Source organism: Barbus barbus (genome assembly GCF_936440315.1).
Source record: "Barbus barbus genome assembly, chromosome: 4".
Taxonomy (NCBI): Eukaryota; Metazoa; Chordata; class Actinopteri; order Cypriniformes; family Cyprinidae; genus Barbus; species Barbus barbus.
The window spans coordinates 26,887,461-26,906,305 of record NC_136732.1 but is presented as its reverse complement, the minus strand read 5'-3'; the positions used below and the strand labels follow the sequence as shown (position 1 = coordinate 26,906,305).

At 39.5% G+C, this 18,845-nt stretch overlaps 2 protein-coding genes across 3 annotated transcripts; one reads left to right on the top strand and one right to left on the bottom strand.

Annotated features, from left to right (window-relative positions):
* Positions 1 to 6,909: 6,909 nt before the first annotated feature.
* Positions 6,910 to 12,603, top strand: LOC306860602 (aldehyde dehydrogenase family 3 member B1-like; the record flags this gene model as incomplete). 2 transcript variants are annotated; one of them, XM_079402378.1, is made up of 10 exons in its annotated part: positions 6,910 to 7,102; positions 7,993 to 8,165; positions 8,246 to 8,356; positions 8,553 to 8,673; positions 9,546 to 9,631; positions 9,766 to 9,847; positions 9,936 to 10,328; positions 11,167 to 11,333; positions 11,416 to 11,515; positions 11,598 to 12,603. In XM_079402378.1, the coding sequence occupies 9 exons, from the start codon at positions 8,004 to 8,006 to the stop codon at positions 11,795 to 11,797; spliced, it is 1,422 nt and encodes a 473-aa protein (XP_079258504.1). In that variant the 3' UTR covers positions 11,798 to 12,603. The 2 variants fall into 2 exon arrangements, with proteins under 2 accessions (XP_079258504.1, XP_079258503.1); XM_079402377.1 differs by lacking the exon at positions 6,910 to 7,102 and having other exon boundaries at positions 7,980 to 8,165.
* A 201-nt stretch (positions 12,604 to 12,804) lies between these two features.
* LOC306860617 (ATP-dependent Clp protease proteolytic subunit, mitochondrial-like) lies at positions 12,805 to 17,512 on the bottom strand. Its single transcript, XM_079402399.1, has 8 exons — positions 17,463 to 17,512; positions 15,714 to 15,796; positions 15,279 to 15,380; positions 15,053 to 15,124; positions 14,856 to 14,952; positions 14,243 to 14,430; positions 14,061 to 14,166; positions 12,805 to 13,961 (listed from the first exon to the last, which is right to left on the bottom strand). Exons 2-8 carry the CDS (start codon positions 15,723 to 15,725, stop codon positions 13,735 to 13,737), a joined length of 804 nt encoding a protein of 267 aa, XP_079258525.1. The 5' UTR covers positions 15,726 to 15,796; positions 17,463 to 17,512; the 3' UTR covers positions 12,805 to 13,734.
* Between the last annotated feature and the right edge of the window lie 1,333 nt (positions 17,513 to 18,845).

Here is an 18,845-nt window from a genome sequence, read left to right as displayed (position 1 = left end):
TCTGTGATTGTGTGTGTTACTGTGTTGTGGACTTTACTTGATGGATTCTACTGTAACCTACTGTCACAGATGAGAACTGCAGTTTTTCACTGCAAGTGTATGTACAAACCCATTTTTGTATCGTTTGCACACAGGTTTGTGAAACAGTGCTTGTCTTGCACAGAAACACACAGCTGAGTCCTCTTCTTTCAGTCCAGATAGTTTGTGATACACCATGTTTTTGTTTAATTGTCTCAAGTAATTTATATTCGTCCCTCAAAACTTTAGGCATAATCTTGTCCTTATCCATTACCCCAAACACGGTCCATCCACACCAGTGTTTTTCCAGGTTTCTGTCTGACCCAGTGCATGTCGTGGTTTCCGAAAGTAAATCCAGATCCTCTACAGGACCTTCTCCAGGCTTTACCACTGATACAGAAAAAATGGACTCTAAATTCTGACCTTTCACTCCTATTGAAAAATATAATAGAAATAAGAACATAACATCAAGTACAGTGAATGTTTACTGTTACAGTTTGAGATGGTGTAAGGTTGCACCTTATGACACACTTGTAAAGGCCAGTAAAAGCAGAAGGTGAAGCAGGTTGTTGCACATCTTTGATTCAGTGAAGTGACCTCATATGAGATCCAGTGGAGAAGGACTGATCACATATATGTTTGACAAATGGAGGGTGGTGACGTCATACAGATTTAAGACAAAGAGGATGTTTCAGAATATTCAAACAGGCTAATTTGTTCAATTATCTCAATACTGGGCGTATGTACAGTTAAAATCAAAACGTCTGTTGTAGTTCTCTTTCATCATCTCGTGTTTGAGATCCACCTATGGGAAAGGCATCCGCCCCTGACCTCTGCTGAAGCATCCAATTGCACCAAGTCTGGCTTGACAGACAGGAGCGTGTGCCCAATGCCAAGTAAGGAACGACCACCTTACCTAACGCATAAATGGACCTGTACGCGCTACCCTTCCTCAGTTGATATTCGCTTCTCGCGACCTCTCGTTATACAGCCTTATTGTTTTTTGTCTGACTTCACTAAACAGTCTACAGGAGGACATATGATGATCAGCCTCCGCAAGGTGTGATTTTCAGGCTATTATGGTTAGTCGCTGTTTGTTTCTTGGTTTGCAAGCCACCCACGCTCGTGACCTCTATTTTTCTCAGGCTGCCCGCCTGCTTCTATGCTTTTCACTCTCTTCAATGGATAAGGCTAAACCCCCCGCTCCGGCTAATCCTTCGGACTCGCAGTTGCGTGCATGCCCTGCCGCCTGTGGTTCTCTCATCGCCGCTAGGGATTCTCATCCTTTCTGCGTGGTGTGCATGAGTTTTAAGCACGCGGAAGAACCTCTTTCGCTTCCGGAAAACTGCAGCCATTGCTTCACTCTTCCGAAGAAGCTTCTTCGTCGCTGGCTTAAGGTTGCTTCTACCCAGAGCGCAGATGATCAATATCAATTCGGATGTCGTAGCGGGTGAAAGTGTTGCATCCCTGGGGGCCTCCCAGGGCATGCCTGTTCTCAGTTGGGCTGACCAGTCTGACGAGGGTTTACTCGAGGAAATCCTGCCCGGTATTTCCTGGAATATGAGCCACATGGCTCAGGCGAGGACGAGGATCTTGTTTTACTCGAGGGCTCGGACGACGAGGATACCACTCCCTCTGCCCAAGTTCCCCCGGTTAGCGGCTCTGCTGCGTTACCACACGCTATCCTTCTCGAGGTGTGTGAGCGAGTGGCTGCTCGTCTCAATGTCGAATGGCCGGCTCTCCAGAACACGGCCGATCAAGAGAGGGATGTATATGATGGTAAACTCCTAGGGCCCCCACCCGGCCCTAGGAAACAGCTCTTGCCTGTACTCACTGTGTGAAACACATGCGCCGCTACTGGAGGGACCCGATTGATCTTAAACATGGCTTAACGGGTCTAGAGGTTAAAGACATGGCATCGTGTGGTCTGGGCAACCCCCCCCCACCATCGAACCCTCGATTGCCAGACACCTTAAACCCTCTCAGGGAGGTCTACTGCCCCCCCACCCACCAAGCCAGTCCTCACTAATAAAATGGACCACTTCTCAGCCTCCTCTCGGCCTACAAAGCTGAGCTGTTAAAGGATATGAGCAAACATCTGGAGAAGGGCTCCCCATCGCCTACGCTTTGGAAGGAGATTGTGACAGTTAATGACTTGGTCCTTTGCAACACCCGTCAGGCCGTCCAAGCCAGCGAACGTTCTATGGCCCTCTCTGTCGTGGGAGAACATGCTCTGTGGCCGAATCTCTCTGGTCTGCCCGACAGTGAGAAACGGTGCATAGCAGGAGCACCAGTGGAACCAGGCCAGGCTCTCTTCGGTCCCGCCGTTGCCCTCATGCAACAGCGATGTGATAACAAGAAGAAAGAGGATGAGGCTTTTAAACTCTGCCTGCCTAGGAAGGCCACACCAGCCCCCCTCACGGCCCCCTCAGACCCCTGCGGGACGACTGTATCAGAACACAGCTAGGCCCAAGGCTCGCAACAGGCCACCAAGCCAGCAGCCTAGCCAGCAGCCCAACCAGCCGTCTAAACCCTTGGGTAAGATACCTTTCGATGCGGCCACAGCTAAAAAACCCCCCCAACTCTACCCCTCTCAGTCCTGGTTCTCAGGCTGCCAGCCCATTGGACCCAAGTTTGAGTTTTTTTCCCCCTCCACACAAGAAGAGGAAGTTCTCAACCCAAGGGCCCCCTTTCCCTCGTTCGGGTGCCCACCCTCAGTTCACTGTGAACAGGCCACAGGTTCAGGTGTGGCCAACAGAAAATTTCCCCCCTCAGTTTCCAGTTTCAAGGCTAGTAGGAAATTCACCGATATAAAGTGCTCAACCACTGTCACCTCACAGTTCGCACAAATCACCTTTCACACACTCAATAAAGGCTCTGTCCCCTTTGTGTGTTCCAAAACAAAAAATAATTCCAATATTGAGAGCGACCGTACAGTCGCTTCTCAGGAAACCTACATGTCGCGCCTTGTCCACTAGATGGCGCCATTGTACCACAAATGAGCGAACCGGCAGTATTAGCAGCCCAACGCAATCCTCCGGTTTGTGTGGGGACTCTAGCGAGTCACGTAACAGCATGGCAGTCTGCGTCGGACAATAACGAATCTGAGAACAGCGGGTCTCAAGATCCTGATTTACATAGAAGATTGGCTGATTATAGCCGATTCAAGAGAGAAAGTGATGCAAAACACTGCCTGTGTGCTCGCTCACATCACAGCGCTCGGCTTCAGAGTGAATGTGAGAATTTCATTCCGGCCCAGAATGTAAATTTTCTAGGTCTAGAGCTGAATTCCATCACAATGCGCGCACGCCTATCGCAAGAACGCATTCTCTCCTTTGTGAACTGCGGTTCAGGGAAGGTGCGAGAGTACAGTATCGCACATGTCTCAGATTACAGGGTCTCATGGCTGCGGCTATCCATGTCCTGCCTCTGGGCCTTCGGAGAATGAGGGCGTTCATGAAGTGGGTTTTATCTTTTCATCTCAGCCCATTATGCGATCTTTGCCGCTCAGTCACAGTGACGTGCTCGTGCAAAGCAGCGCTGCGGCACTGGAGGAATGCAGAGTTTGGGACCCCCCTGGGGGCCATCATGTTGCGGAAAGTGGTAACGACAGACGTATCCTTGACAGGATGGGGAACAACCCAGGAGAGCAGAATAGTGAACGGTGTGTGGCCAAGCACAATCCACTTATCCCGTATAAATTATTTGGAGCTCCTCACTGTTTGGAAGGCTTTGAATAATTTCCTACCCCGCTTGCACTCTCTGTGCATCCCTCGTGCACTAAATTCTCTTTTAGTGGAGACAGGGTTTTTCTAAGGCCTAACCCGGCCTTTATGCCTAAATGCTTTCCAGCATTCACCTGTGAGGTGATTGAGCTTTCTGCCTTTCATCCTCCCCCTTTCTCTTCTGAAGAGGATCAGAGGCTGAATGCTTTGTGTCCCGTTCATGCCCTGAGGGTTTACATCAATACATTAATGCCCTTTCAGAAAAAGTGACCAGCTCTTTATTTCTTAGGCCCCACCGAACACGGGGAATTCCATTTTTAAGCAGTGGCTCGTAGAAGCTATCTCGTTGAGTCTAGGGGGTCTCAGAGCACAGTCCACGAGAGGCATGGTCACCTCTTGGGCCCTGTTTAGTGGGGTTCCTTGCAGGACATTTGTGCCGCTGCAAGCTGGACCTCTCCACGTACGTTTGTCAGAAACTACCGGCTCTAAAGTTACCCAGTAGCTCATTCTGTCTTAGGTGTGGGTTCTTCTATTGTGCATTTACACCCGTCACACCTTTTAGCCTGGGTTATCCAGCCTGGGTTATTCATGTCTTTTAAGCATGCCTTCCATACCCCCAATAAAAAAATAAAAAAAAAGGGAATATGTATATACATTTCATATTCCTTCATGATGTGTATTGTCAGACTTTAGGTATGCATTTTACCACATGGCATTCCTTTATGGTCAATTGTGCACTTCGTGCGGGGTTGCTACTTTGTGACGTGTCATGCACCGCGTGTCAGGTGACCGTCCTCTGGCTGTCAGGGCCTCACTGTGAGTGTATTGGGCAACTGGGGAGCTGTCCATATCTCCCATAGGTGGATCTCGAACACGAGATGATGAAAGAGAACAATAGGTTACTGTTCGTAACCCCGGTTCTCTGAAATATTGAGTGAAGAGATCCACCAAGTTTGCCCCGCTTGCTGCATTAGAAGCAAATATGAGAGAGAACCAGAGAACCAGGGTTACGAACAGTAACCTATTGTTATTGGTTATTGACCTACATTTCTATAATTCTATTTAGATTCTAAACATGCATTTATGAGTAATAACAACATGATTTCACACAGTATAACTTTATATACCACAATAAATTACTATTTAAGGTTTATGTTTTTTATTTTATTTTATTTATTTATTTTTGTAAAAATAAGCTTAATAATGTAGACTTAAGTATATAATTTCAAAAGACTACATCTATCTGGTCTTTAAAGGTCCAAATGTTGTAGATGTTGTAGTAGAAATTTAAACTTTAATCAGATTTGATTTAAATGATTTACTCATTCATCATATTAACTTATAACATTCAACCTATTAAAGTATGAAAATATCAACATGTATAACTACTTAACATATATTAATATCATATCATTCGTAAAATTATTTTAATGTGAAAATGCACCTGCAGGAGAAGGCATATCGTTTCATGAACACAGAGACAGCTGTATGACAATGCAAAACGAAACAAATGTCAGCCCACTCGAAGGATGAAAATGAAATTCCCTCGAGCAGGTCCTGAAACCGTTTACTCCCAAGAGAATATATAGCCAAAGCTTATTACAGCTCACTGAAACACCCTTAAAACTAGTGAAACTTTCAAGCGTTAAACCGCCTTGTTTTGTTAGTCAAAACATTAACAGCTGCGCCATGCACCTGTGCATTAGCTTTTTTCCTGTCAACGTTGTATTTTGGGTTTATTTTAATACGTGCATATTTTCATAAAATAATATACATTAAAATTTGTAACAAAAACAAGAAAATCATAAGTTGTGTAAAACAAAAGATAAATAATTAACATAAAATTAATCAAACTTAACTTTTTAAAATGTATACCCAGGATACATGCTTTTTATTACAATGCAATGCGTAAGGACATTTCTTATAGCCACTAAATGGCAAACATTAAGCCATTTAGCTTGTACACCTCAAAACAAACAAACAATAAATAATTTAATATCTGAATAACCTTTGTGTTATTTACATGGTTTGAAAGAATACATGGATCAAAATTCACAGAAACCATGCAGTAGTAATATGAATCACTTCCTTTCAGGATTCGCAAGATCACATGCCTGCAGATAATAAATTAATGCACCTTTTGAAGTATTACATTTGACTTAAATTTACATCCATATATCAGGGGTCTTACATATATTAAAACGTTCCTTAAAAACATTAATTCACCTTCCATAATTTAAAGACTTAAAAAAGTCTTAATTCAGAGCACAAAGTCTTAAATTCATAAATTCAGGGCAATAAATGTTGCATGAATATCTTCTCCAGTATTTTTGTTTTCAAATACAACTATCTAGACATCATTAAATCAAGATACATTTACTTGAACTGCAAGTGTAAAATGAAATCTTGAAAAACTTATTAAAATTAAGTGAGTTTCTGCTCAAAACAAGAACAATGGGGTGCATAGAAACATCCCTCTTAATTAAGTTGGCATTTATGAACACAATGGCAAATGTTTGTTCTTGTTTTTTTGTTTTTGTTTTTTTATCATAAATTCACTTTTATTTTTATCAATTGATTTGTATCACTGATTAAATATCACGTTGATTGTATCTTGGTTTAAGACTTTTGCACTGATTTTTTTAAGTAAAGGAGATTGGTAACTTTTATTATATCTATATTTAAAGTTACATCGTATATTTATAGTATATTATATAAGTTTTTCTAATACAACTCAATTGTGTGCTCCCTAGACATCTGCATTTAGAGAACATGCTGGCATAGCCTATTATTGTGTTCCCTTCAATTTATTCCTTAAATTTTCTTTACTTGGTATTAAAAAGGTTTTAAAAACGTTTTCATAAATCTTCATAAATCCTGTAGAATCCAGTTATTGCAACAGTTTCTGTGTTTGAGCCTCATATCTTCATCAGTCTTGCTTTAACAAAATTAGTCTAATATAGAAGCTTCAGAGCCTGATAAGTGCATTATTATGTGCAAATTCAATATAATTTAGGAAAATATTTCTCTATATCAAAGTATTATTCAGAATTGCATAAATACTGTGTTAGATTAAATATCTCGTCTTCACATAAATATATATATATATATATATATATATATATATATATATATATATGTATATGTTTTTATCATTAGCAGTGTTTCCTTGTTTCTGTTGCAATAAACTAAACAACAGGTTTTTCGGGCTGCAGTATGACTAGAACAAGGCTAACCAAACTAGACAAACTTGAGTTTTCTGAATGAAACGCGAAAACCCGGAACTAGTCTTCACTCTTCACGTGTTACAGTGAAAAACACTGGGCTGTACCTGTAACTGGTGTTATTTTATAAGAAAGGTACGTTTATAAGATTATTCTCGTTATGTAAAGTTTGTAACACTTGGGTGATCTTGTAAAGGGCTTCTGATATATCATGCACGTTTTATAAATAAGCGTGTTTCGTTTGTTTAAGGCTGTTCTCTAGATTCCATTTTACAATGCATTGTTGTGGCTTGTAATAAGCATAAAGTAAATACAACAGCTTTGAGTAATTTATTAGGCAGAGCTGAGAGACGAGCAGTGGTCAAGTGACATGCGATACCAAAAACCTCTGCATCTCTCTTCCTGTGTTGATGTGCTCGTAAGAAAAAAAAGAAATGGGATTTTAATAGAACAAACAACTCCTGTTGTTATGTGAGGTATCTTGAAGCCAAAGAATCAATAGATAAAAACAGAAATGCGGGTGGAATTAGACTAAATGGGCGAGGCTTCGTGGTCTGGACGTTGTGAGGTGCGAACTGGCCTAAAATTAAAATGGTCCTTTTTTAACTATCCACTCTGTTTTCGCTTCGAAATCTGTTAAAGTACACCAGTGTCGTTTCATTCGTTCATTTATTTTCCCGACAGACAACCGCTGGATATCAACGGTGTTTGGTTTGTGTTACTTTTCTCAGCGCTGGTCAGGATGAACTAATAACAGTCGTTTGTGATTGCTGTGTAATCATGATGCAGATTTGCATTTGTGTGTGGGGGAAACACATTTAAATTATTGCACTTCAAGTACAATAAATACAAATATCACTGGAGGATTTGGTTTTCAGGGCCTCATACATTGTTCCGTGGAAAAACCAACTAAGCGCACACAGATTTCTGAGACGTCTGTTAAAAATAGTGTTTTATCTAAAAAGCTCATGCTCTAAATATTGTGTACACACATATTTTGAGTTCCTCTGCAATGTCCAGCACAGGTGTTCTCACTATGGAGGGCCAGAAACAGGTGCTGGAGAGGGTGCGGGGTGCTTTCCGCTCAGGTGTGACCCTTCCTGTCCACTTCCGGTTGACTCAGCTGGAGGCCATGATGTCACTGTTTGAAGACAATGAAACCCAGATTATAGAGGCAATGCATGAAGACCTTGCTAAGGTATGAATATGCACAGGTCGACACACATGTTCTTTTAAAATCAACGCACAAGTGATGCTTCAATCTCATCTGTCCTGCAGCCCAAGTTTGAGGCAGTGCTATCAGAGATTGAAATTGTGGTGAATGACCTTTGCTACACCATCAGCAACCTACAAACCTGGATGCAGCCCACTTATGTGGGCACAAACCTGGTGAGATGCACACTAATATATAATTATATAAACATTATTGCACAATTAACACATGCAGCAGCTATAATATGAACGAAATGCTCCAACGATATTATTCAACAGAAAACCTTCAAGGGTCTGGTCAATGCAGATGTGAGATTGATCTCCCTAAAAATGCTTTAATTTGTTTCCTCTCCCCTTTTCATTTGTATTCCAGGCAACAAAGTTGGATGACTGTTTTGTACGCAGGGAACCATTAGGTGTTGTTTTGATTATTGGAGCATGGAACTATCCTCTTCAGCTAATTCTGTTACCTTTGATTAGTGCAATTGCTGCAGGTACTATCTATATCTTATTCTGTTATATACCCCTTATATACAGGGGCGTCATGCACCTAGTTTTTATTTTGAAGGGAGCACCAGTGACAGTTCTGGCACTTCTTCCTAAGACTGTGTGTCATGATAGTCCAGTTGTGTCATTTTATATTAAACATAGTGGTTGGGTTCGAATCCTGGTATAATATTTTTTTTTTACTATAGACCAAGCAAAATTGCTACTGAGCTTGACTGCCAGTGAGCTTCATGCGATGTAATGTATGGAAAACAGAGGAATTGACTTTGCAATTAAAAACTCAACCCCAAATAAAATAACTATTTTTTGTTATAATAAAACATTACTTCAGGTTTTCACTGTAATAATTACTGCAATATCTTCACACCCAATTATATGGACTACTTTTGAATTCTGAACTGAGAACATACATTAATAATGTTTTACTTCGATTAGTCTGCTAGGGCAAACTGCACCTTATTTCGATGTTTGGAAACACATTTTGCAAAACACAGATTCCCTAGCATGCTTAATTTTAACAAAGGCTTATATTTAAATGGATATATAATACATATTATGTGCTAAAATCCTTTGGTTGTGTTGTTGATTTTGGACAGATTCCCCCAACCACCCGCACACAAAAACCTAGAGTTTCTACACAAATTTCAAAGGCTAAAGGACATATTTGGGCTTCAAAATGGCAAAATTCACCAAAAGGCATCTACTTTGGGAAACTACTAATTTTGTACCTGCAATCATCATAGAACTTAATTATCAAATATAAAGAAAAAAAATTTGTCCTTTGGAAATCCATTGGCTCAAAAATCTGAGGAGGCACCACTGCAATATGTTTAACTCAATCACGTATTTTTTTTATCAGGTAACTGTGCTATTCTGAAGCCATCAGAAATAAGTCGAGCTACCGAAAAGCTTCTTGCTGAACTCATTCCTAAGTACCTGTCCCAGGTAACCCTTGGGAAAAACCCATATGATCTAACTTAACATTTCTTAGTCCCATGGTGCTACTGTGTTCATGATAAGGTTTGTAATCCCTCTCCTGTAAATGGGTTTGTTTGTGCCATGCGTGTTTTGTCTTGTAGGACTGTTACGCAGTCATTTGTGGTGGAGCAGAAGAGACCAAGACATTGCTGGAGAATAGATTTGATCATATCTTCTACACAGGTTAGAGTTTGCATTATCAATGACAGATTAAAAAAAAGTTGTCACCTTTCTATATTTGCTTCAGCATCTCATGTCTTCTCTCCTCCAGGCTCGCAGTCAGTGGCTCGTTGCATCCTGCAGGCCGCAGCAGTGCATCTCACCCCAGTTACTCTGGAGCTGGGCGGAAAGTGCCCCTGTTTGATATACGGCCGGCTAGACATGAAAGCTGCTGCTAAGAGGCTGGTGTGGGCCAAGTTTTTCAATGCAGGGCAGAGTTGTGTGGCTCCAGACTATGTTTTATGCACTGCTGAGACGAGGGACATGCTGTTACCTTTTATAAAAGAGACTCTGGAGAGTTTCTATGGATCTGAGCCCCAGCAAAGCCAAGACATGGGCCGTATTGTGACAGACAGGCACTGGGACCGACTGGTTGAGCTGCTAAAAAAGTCTGAGGGAAAGATAGTGATAGGAGGAGAGAGTGACAAAAAGACCAAGTACATTGGTAAGTCAACAAGGTTACATATTCAGTATATACGTATATACTCAAAGTTTGGTGTCAGTAAGATTTTTTTTAAAGAAATATTTGTTCAGCAAGGACACATTAAATAGATAAAAACAGTAGAGACATGTACAGTATAATGTTACAAAAGATTTATATTTCAAATAAATGCTGTTATCTTAAGCTTTCTATTCATCAAATAATCCTGAAAAAAATGTATCAAGGTTTCCACAAATATATTAAGCAGCACAACCGTTTTCATGGATAATAATAAGAAATGTTTCTTGAGCACCAATTAAGCATATAAGAATGATTTCTGAAGGATCATGTGACACCGAAGACTGGAGTAATGGCTGCTGAAAATTAAGCTTCGCAAATCACCAGAATAAATTACATTTTAAATAGATTACAATAGAAAACAGTTATAATAAAATTGCAATAATATTTAACAGTATAATTGTTTTTTACTGTATATTTGATCAAATAAGTCTAAAAAGGTCTTTAAATTGCATTTTAAAAATATATTCAGATAGAAAACAGTTGTTTTAAATTGTACAATTTTAAATATTGTATTCTCACTATCCCTTTTTAACGATATCTCCGTATTTTTGATCAAATAAATGCAGCCTTGGTAAGAATAGGAGACTTTTTGCATTGTATCATACTAATATCTTACTCTTACTGTTGTTGCAGTATGCATTTTCAGAATGCATAGGTTTCTGCATGACCTACTGAATTTCCTAAAATGTGCAGTATATATTCATATAAAAAATGAGTAGGCAGCCAAACTGGTATTGCATTCTGAGCTTTTTCTCTTTTGCTTTTTCATGAACTATCTCAGCCCCGACTGTGCTCGTGGATGTCAAGGAGTCAGATGCTTTAATGCAGGAGGAGATTTTTGGCCCCATCCTCCCTATTCTAACCATCAAGTCTCTCGATGAAGGAATCAGTTTCATCAACGAGAGGGAAAAGCCTCTGGCACTCTATGCTTTCTCTGATGAGTCTCAGGTAAGGAAGGAAAAAACAAAAGTCCTTAACATGAGTAAAGTGCGAAGTAAGAGTAAAGCGATGCATATCTCTATTTGTTAAGGTTGTGACTACAGTTCTTGAGAGGACCAGCAGTGGAGGCTTCTGTTCCAATGATGGAATAGTTCACATGAGCCTCTGTGGATTACCTTTCGGAGGAGTTGGTAATGTAGCAACTGCAATGCTTTTATTTTTTAGGTGAGGGAAGGTGAAATCTGATTTTTCTTTTCTTTGTATTTGGCCCAGGTGCCAGTGGGATGGGCAACTACCACGGTCGCTGGGGCTTTGAGACGTTCAGTCACAAGCGTGGCTGCATGCAGAGGAGCTGGCTGCTGGAGCGCGTCAATGTGCTGCGCTACCCCCCCTATAATGAAAGCAATCTCAGCTGGCTGCGCTGGGCTACCACCGCCAAGAAGAAGGGGTGGGTAGGATGTTCTATTATGTGAGCGCTGAGTCTGACGCTCACATTGAGGATGGCCAATTTTTAAATTTTTTTCAATTAAGCAGATTGCAACCAAGGAACAAAAACAATATGGCTTGGCATTCACCAAGATTTTACAGCGAGTTTGCTCAGCAACAAACTACATGTTTGGATTTTCAATTGTGATATCATTCAAAACACCACCAGAGGTCAGCATTGAGAAGTTGCTTCTGTTTTGAGAGAAAAGAGGCCATTTACTAGCAAAGAATGACCATTGTTCAAATACACTACTCAACCTTTTATGTGCTTATTTGCATCTGAATAAAAAATCCAATCTTTCATAAGATAGATCATCCATACCTATCAAACACTAAGGTGAAAAGCATTATTTTACTTAGTAAGGTAACATAGCATCTTTACTGTTACATATTTTGCTATATACAGTAGCTCATATTTTAGGGTTTTCTATTTAGTGAAAATATCAAGTAGCATTTCTAGTTTATGAGTTGTATACTTGTCATTTTCATCTTCAAAGTTGAGTACAATAATATAAATAAAGTCATGTTTACCTGCAGAAAGCATAATGTGTATTTATTTATTTATATTATTGTAAATGCATTTCTTCTTTTTATTTAAGAAACAGCTAAAAAACACAGAAACTGGTTTCCATACCAACCATGAAGTCTTTAAAAAATAACAAGACGTGTAACATGATGTTGCATAAATTTTGGCATACAGTACAGTTTGTAAGATTTTTTTTTTCAAGAAGTATCCTATGCTCACAAAGTCTGGATGAATTTGGTCAAAATGCAGTAAAATAGTAAGATTCTTACCATTTTGTTTTTGTTTTCTATTTGAATATGTTAAAATGTTATGTATTCCATTACTGCGGTCTTCAGTGTCACATGATCCTTCAGAAAGCATTCTAGTATGCTGATTTGCTGCTCAAGAAACATTTATCTATGTTAACACTTGTGCTGATATATTATTGTAGAACTCATGGTACATTTTTTCATGATTCTGTGATGAATTGAAAGTTCAGAAGAACAGCATTTATTTGAAATAGATATATTTTGAAACAACATGTAAGTCTTTACGGTCACTTCTGATCAATTTAATGCATACTTGCAGAATAAATGTACATATTTCTTTTTAAAAACACAGACCCAAAAGTTTTGAACTTTAGTAAACTATTAAGATTTCATGAAAGTTACAAAGAGGTAAATGCGATTTCACCAAGTGCAAAATGTTCCTGGATCAACATCTTTGTTGATCCTGGAACAAAATTGCATGCAACCAATCAGAATTGGGGGGATAGGTTTACAGGAAATGTCCGTTTTAGCCTTTCAACCAGAGTTAGGTGCTTCTACACCCTTGTAATTATGGGTAGGGGAAGGGATAGGGTTAGGTCTATGTTTTGGACAATAATGTGGATCCAGGATCAACAAAAAATGTTAATCTAGGAACATATCTTACTTGGCAAAATCATGGTGACCTTACAAAGACAGGAAAACCATCCTTATTTTACCAATGATTTATTTGAATATTTATCTATAAAATCTCTTGATTTAAATCATTCTGACATGAATTATATTAAACGAGGGGCACATTTACAATTCAAAAGTAAATTGTGTGACATGGTAATACACTTCATCCAAATAATACAGACTTCAAACCATGTGCTATTGTGTTCCAATCTAGTTTGCTTGTTTACAATGAACCTAATTCTTGCTAAAGAAATATAAAGGACTACACGGAGTCTCTTTACACTTGCATCTGTAAAGTCCAGATTCCAGTACTGTCTTCAGGATTAGGTTTAGTGATACTCGATAAAAGGTACAAAAGGATGGTCACACGGTTCAGATATGATGTTTGAGCTGGTGACGGTCCCCTCAAACATCTGCCAAAACAGACACTGGACCAGTGACGCAGTAGTTCACTCGCTCCTGCTGGGAGTCTCTTTCAGGGCTCAGGCTTGTATGAGGAGGGAGGGTTGCTGCCGGACTGGCCCGGCTCTGAGGCTTGAGGTTGAGGGGAGGTGGAGGCGCTTGCAGGGCTGATGGGCTCTTTTTGAATAAGTTCTGGCTCATCCTGCCCAGCCTGTGGTGGATGAACCAGGACTTTGTCGATGATCCCGAAATCCTGCGCTTCCATTGGACTCATGTACCTGTCTCTGTCCATCACACTCTCTAAGCGAGGATAACAGAACACAGAAACTTGATGTTAGGAAGTCATGCAATATGAAGTTAATTACCTAATATTTTAAAGATTTGTAACAGAATAATTACCTATAGTCTCAAAAGGCTGCCCTGTGTGTTTGCTATAGATGTTGTTGATCTGTCTTTTAAGTTTGAGAATCTCCTCAGCCTGGATGGCAATATCTGTTGCTTGCCCCTGAAATTACAAATATTGGCATTAAAGTTGAAAAAGCAGTTCCCTATATTTGTCTTCTTTTGTCCCCCATTCTTACCCTTGCTCCTCCGGAGGGCTGGTGCACCATGATTCGGGCATTGGGCAGGGAATGCCTCATGCCTGCGGTTCCTGCGGCCAGAAGCAGACTGCCCATACTGGCGGCCTGACCCACACACCAAGTTGAGATGGGATTTAAGATGTACTGCATGGTGTCATAGATCGCAAGTCCAGCCGTAACCACACCACCTACAAGACAGAGAGACAAAGAGAGAGAGAGAAAAAAAAAACAAAGAGGATTGCTGGCTTCAAAACATTTCTGTCTGGAATATCAAACTCTGAAAAATAAGGTACTGATTCACTTTTTTTATACTATTTGGCCTATATGCTAAAGCTGTTAATTTGGAGCTCATACTTGAGGAGGAAAACAGTACAATTTCATTTAGAAGCCCAAATTGAGCAAAAATATGAAATTTGAAGGTATTTGTATGTTTATATGGCCAGCATGCAAAGTAATCTAATGGATTCCCATACACGCATCAAGCAATCTCATATTAGCAACAGAAAACTTCAAACTGGACAGATTTAGACCATGAATTGCCAGCTGAATAAACAACGATCACAATACAAAGTTGCGACAATCTTTTTTTTCTGTTGATGCAGTTGTTTCTCACCAGGACTGTTGATGTACATGTGAATAGGCTTGTTGTTGCTCTCAGACTGGAGAAAGAGCAGCTGAGCGATAACCAGAGAAGCTACAGAGTCATCGATCTAGATGAGAAGGACAGAAAAACAGATAGGAAACACCTGAAAAGGACTTTCTGGAAATCGTTTAAGATCATTTTGTGTCCTTCCTTGTGTTTTAACGTACTGGACCCATAACACAAATGATTCTCTCTCGAAGCAGCCTTGAGTAGATGTCATATGCACGCTCTCCTCGGCCCTGAAACAGAAAAGACTTTTAAAGTAGCTGTCAAGTTCCTGCAACACTAAGAAGCTGCATTAATTGAACTATTGAATTCACAATAGGCTCTAAAAGTAACTTCTTGATACTAGATGATCAGTTTAAAGTAAACCATCAAGAAAAGTGCTCTTACCGTCTGCTCCACAACTATTGGTATGAGTGGACTTCTCCATGGCGTAGTCTGATGAATGGACCGACTGACTCTGAGAGCAGAAACACCGCTTTGTAAGACCCTCTATAAAAACAACAGTCATGAGGATGATGAGCAGTGGTCGAAAACAGTCAGCATTATGTATCCAAGGTCGTTGGACATTTCAGTGGCGAGCTTGACATCAAACAGAGGACAAATCATTATAAGTGCCAGTTAAAAATCTAAGTTTTGTGAAAACGAGCAAAACTTAAAGATACCTCAATTTAACATAAAGCACTCCTGCTAGCAAAAGAATAGTTGTACAATAGCGTTTATCATAACTGCCATTGCTGCTGCACTGCTGAGTTGTTTCACACACAGAGACATATTTCTATTTAGAATTAATGTTTAATTTACAAAAGGTATTTTAATACTTACACGTAACAACATGTTTCTGTTGAGCAATCCTCACGCGACCCCTATTGACCCGGATGTGATATTCAAATAAAGCCAGAGATTCTCTAATGAAGAAAGAGATGGCGAATAGTTTGCTGATCCAATACAAGTGTCGTAAAATGAAGCACAAATGTCGCAAATTTGTCAGTAAAAAAATAAAAATCTTATTATTATCAATGTTGAAAACACCTGTGCTGTTTTATATTATTGTTTAAATCATGATACTTTTTTCCCATGATTCTTTGATTAACAGAAAGCTCAATAGAACAGCATTTATCTGAAATAGACTTATTTTAAAACAGTGTGAAAGTCTTTACTGCCAGTTATCTTAATCCTCGGTGAATGCACATTCTTTTTTTTCTTTTTTTTTAAATCACACAGACCCCAAAGTTTTGAACTGTAGTGTACCTTTAGTCAACTGTTCTGATTTAATGAGCTTGAAACATGCAGTTTGTAACCATTTGCAATTTGAAGTGTGTCCTTCAAGTTTAGTAATATTATTAATACATTTTAGTCATTTTAAAAAGACAGGAAAATTGCTTCATTCATTTTAAAATTAGGGGGGGGGGGGGGCTAATACTTTTATAGTTAATGGCAGGTTTTTTTTTTCATATCACGGTGTTAATGTTATTATTTAATCTAATTTTTCTCTCTGGTAAAAGAGATTTTCGATCTGACTGCTCGGTAAAATAAATAAACTGACACATCTCTTCCACTGACTTTCCTTCAAACAGAAAACAGAACAGAAAGGATCCCGACGCGTTTAGTTGATTTTGGAGTCTCCACTTGCGGAGGGGCTCTGGTGAAGCACATCCACTGTCATATATTAAAACAAGGCTAGATGGCGCAACTCACCGCATACTCAGCTAGAACATTTTATGAAAGTAATGTTGTGAAAAATACTGTAATTGTGTCTTATTAGCATGAATATTAAGTTACTAGCAATAAAAATGCATCTCACCCACTTAATCCACCACAACACACACACACACACACGTGTTCATTCATTTGTTAGTGAATCCTGAAATTACCAACATTGTGTGGAACAGCCAACGCACCCAACAAGGAAAAACACATCCTAATTATGTCTGAATAAAAATGTAGGTACGTTTACAGTGAGGGTTCTGGAAAATATGATAAGCTCGTTATATACGATTGAAAGGGATTTCTTCTGGAGATAGTTATTTGTATGTTTGTTTGCTTCCTTTTAAATCCCATTCATTCATTCATTCATTCACAGGTGAAGAAACACCTCCTGCGCCGTCGCAGTCTGAAACCAATCGTTGTTTTCGACTATAGGGGCGCATTTGAGCCAGTTACTGCCAAAGTCAGTCTCGTCTTGACATTGTTCAAACTTTCTCGGTCACTCAAGAGTCATGTCTAATAACAGCGCCGGCGGTTTGGTGAGTCTCCAGAAAAGCGTCAAGCAGCTGCGGTTTGAAGCAGGAGTCCGCAGAATTAAGGTGAGCATAAGAAAATAAAAACCAAAAAGATTGGAAATCTTTGCTAACAGGGTGTGACTACACAAACTTGTTGATCTTGTCCGAACGTCCTGCTACTTTGTGTAGTTTTTGTACTTTTTTTTTTTTTTTTTTTAGCATTTCTTGATTCCCGTGAGAGCTCTCACAACATGTCTCATGCAACTGAAGCGTAATAAACATTGTTATCTGTTTGCCAGCTTTTACCATGGCCTGTCTGTACCCAGGCTATATTATGGCAGGTTGCAATTACCTTCGTTTTCAGCAGGTGACAGCTTGCTTTTAATGAAATACTAACACACGTTGTCATCCAATATATCAATGCATTTGTGAGGTGTATAATAATCGCAGTTCGACATAAAAGGCTGAAATCTTGTCGTCGCGCGCAGCCGCATTTGAAGTGAAACTCTGCCGGCGGTGGCGCACACTCCGCACAGTGCAGCTCTTTGTTGATTGTGAGCTTGTCACACACTGTCACATTGTTGCCCGGAAAAATCCAAATCTATATTAGTTCCCACTGGCCCCAAACACGCTATTTTAAAAACAACTCGAGGCTTTGTGTGTTCATATTGAGTTTATCATGAATCAAATAAACTGTAAGACTATGTGAAAACCAATAGAGTCTGTATTGCTCCACAAACCCCTTTTATCTGTAGATGCAAAAGCCTCTTAGTGCCGTTTGAAATTGTCTTCTAAAATGAGTATTTTTCTCAGACTTGTATGTGTAGGTTTTAGTAATTTCACTAGGTTCTTTTCATAATTTATTATAATTATGTATAATTTATAGATTATTTATTTAATCTATCCTAGGTTTCTCAAGCTGCGGCAGAGCTGAAGACATTTTGCTTGCAAAATGCCCACAAGGACCCTCTCCTCATGGGGGTGCCATCAAGCGACAACCCCTTTCGACCACCCAAATCATGTGCACTCTTCTGAGGTACCAACAATCAGCTCCGTGTTACTTTTTTCTTTGAAATGGCCTGAAATGTGAACCTCTATCTCTCTCTTCCCTCTAAAGGAGTCATGAAGAATGTGGAGAAACCTCATTCCTCTTTTACTCGAATGTTTTCACTACACAACCCTCAGATCCCCTTTACATTACAGCAGAGCTGGATCATCACTACTATCACACCAAATTGTTTATTTTGTAAGCTGCATTGTGACTTGAAGTCTTTCACATTCAGTGATGAGAGTTATGAAGAAAACCTCTGAGAAGTGATCTAAAACTATTTAATTTGTATATTGTTAATAAGGACATGGTAGTGCAAAAGTTACACTAGTAGGAGGAAATTAAAGTGTTTAGTTGGTCAAACAGTCCACTGGAAATGTGATGACAAATATGCAAAAATAATTGATGCCTTTTTTTTTTTTTTCTTGTGTAGTTAAGTCCATTTGAATACCAGCCTTACACAGAAAAATTGCTAAATGCTTTCTTGTTGTAATGTTTAGTTTAGGATGAAACACTGAATTTATTTGTTATTGATACAATTTGGCTTATACACAGGGATTGTTGTTGCCATGAAACTCATGTATTTAATCTCATTTAATTGTATTAACCGTATAGCTCTATTGAAGGAGAGCCTTGAATCTCAGGTTCTTTTTGATAAAGATCGATGCTGTGTTTCTGATATAAATT

Coding starts and splice junctions, on each gene's coding strand:
- LOC306860617 (XM_079402399.1), bottom strand. Junction 14,431..14,855: donor CATGTACATCAACAGTCCTG/GTGAGAAACAAC, acceptor TCTGTCTTGTAG/GTGGTGTGGTTACGGCTGGA. Junction 13,962..14,060: donor GCAGCCTTTTGAGACTATAG/GTAATTATTCTG, acceptor ATCCTCGCTTAG/AGAGTGTGATGGACAGAGAC.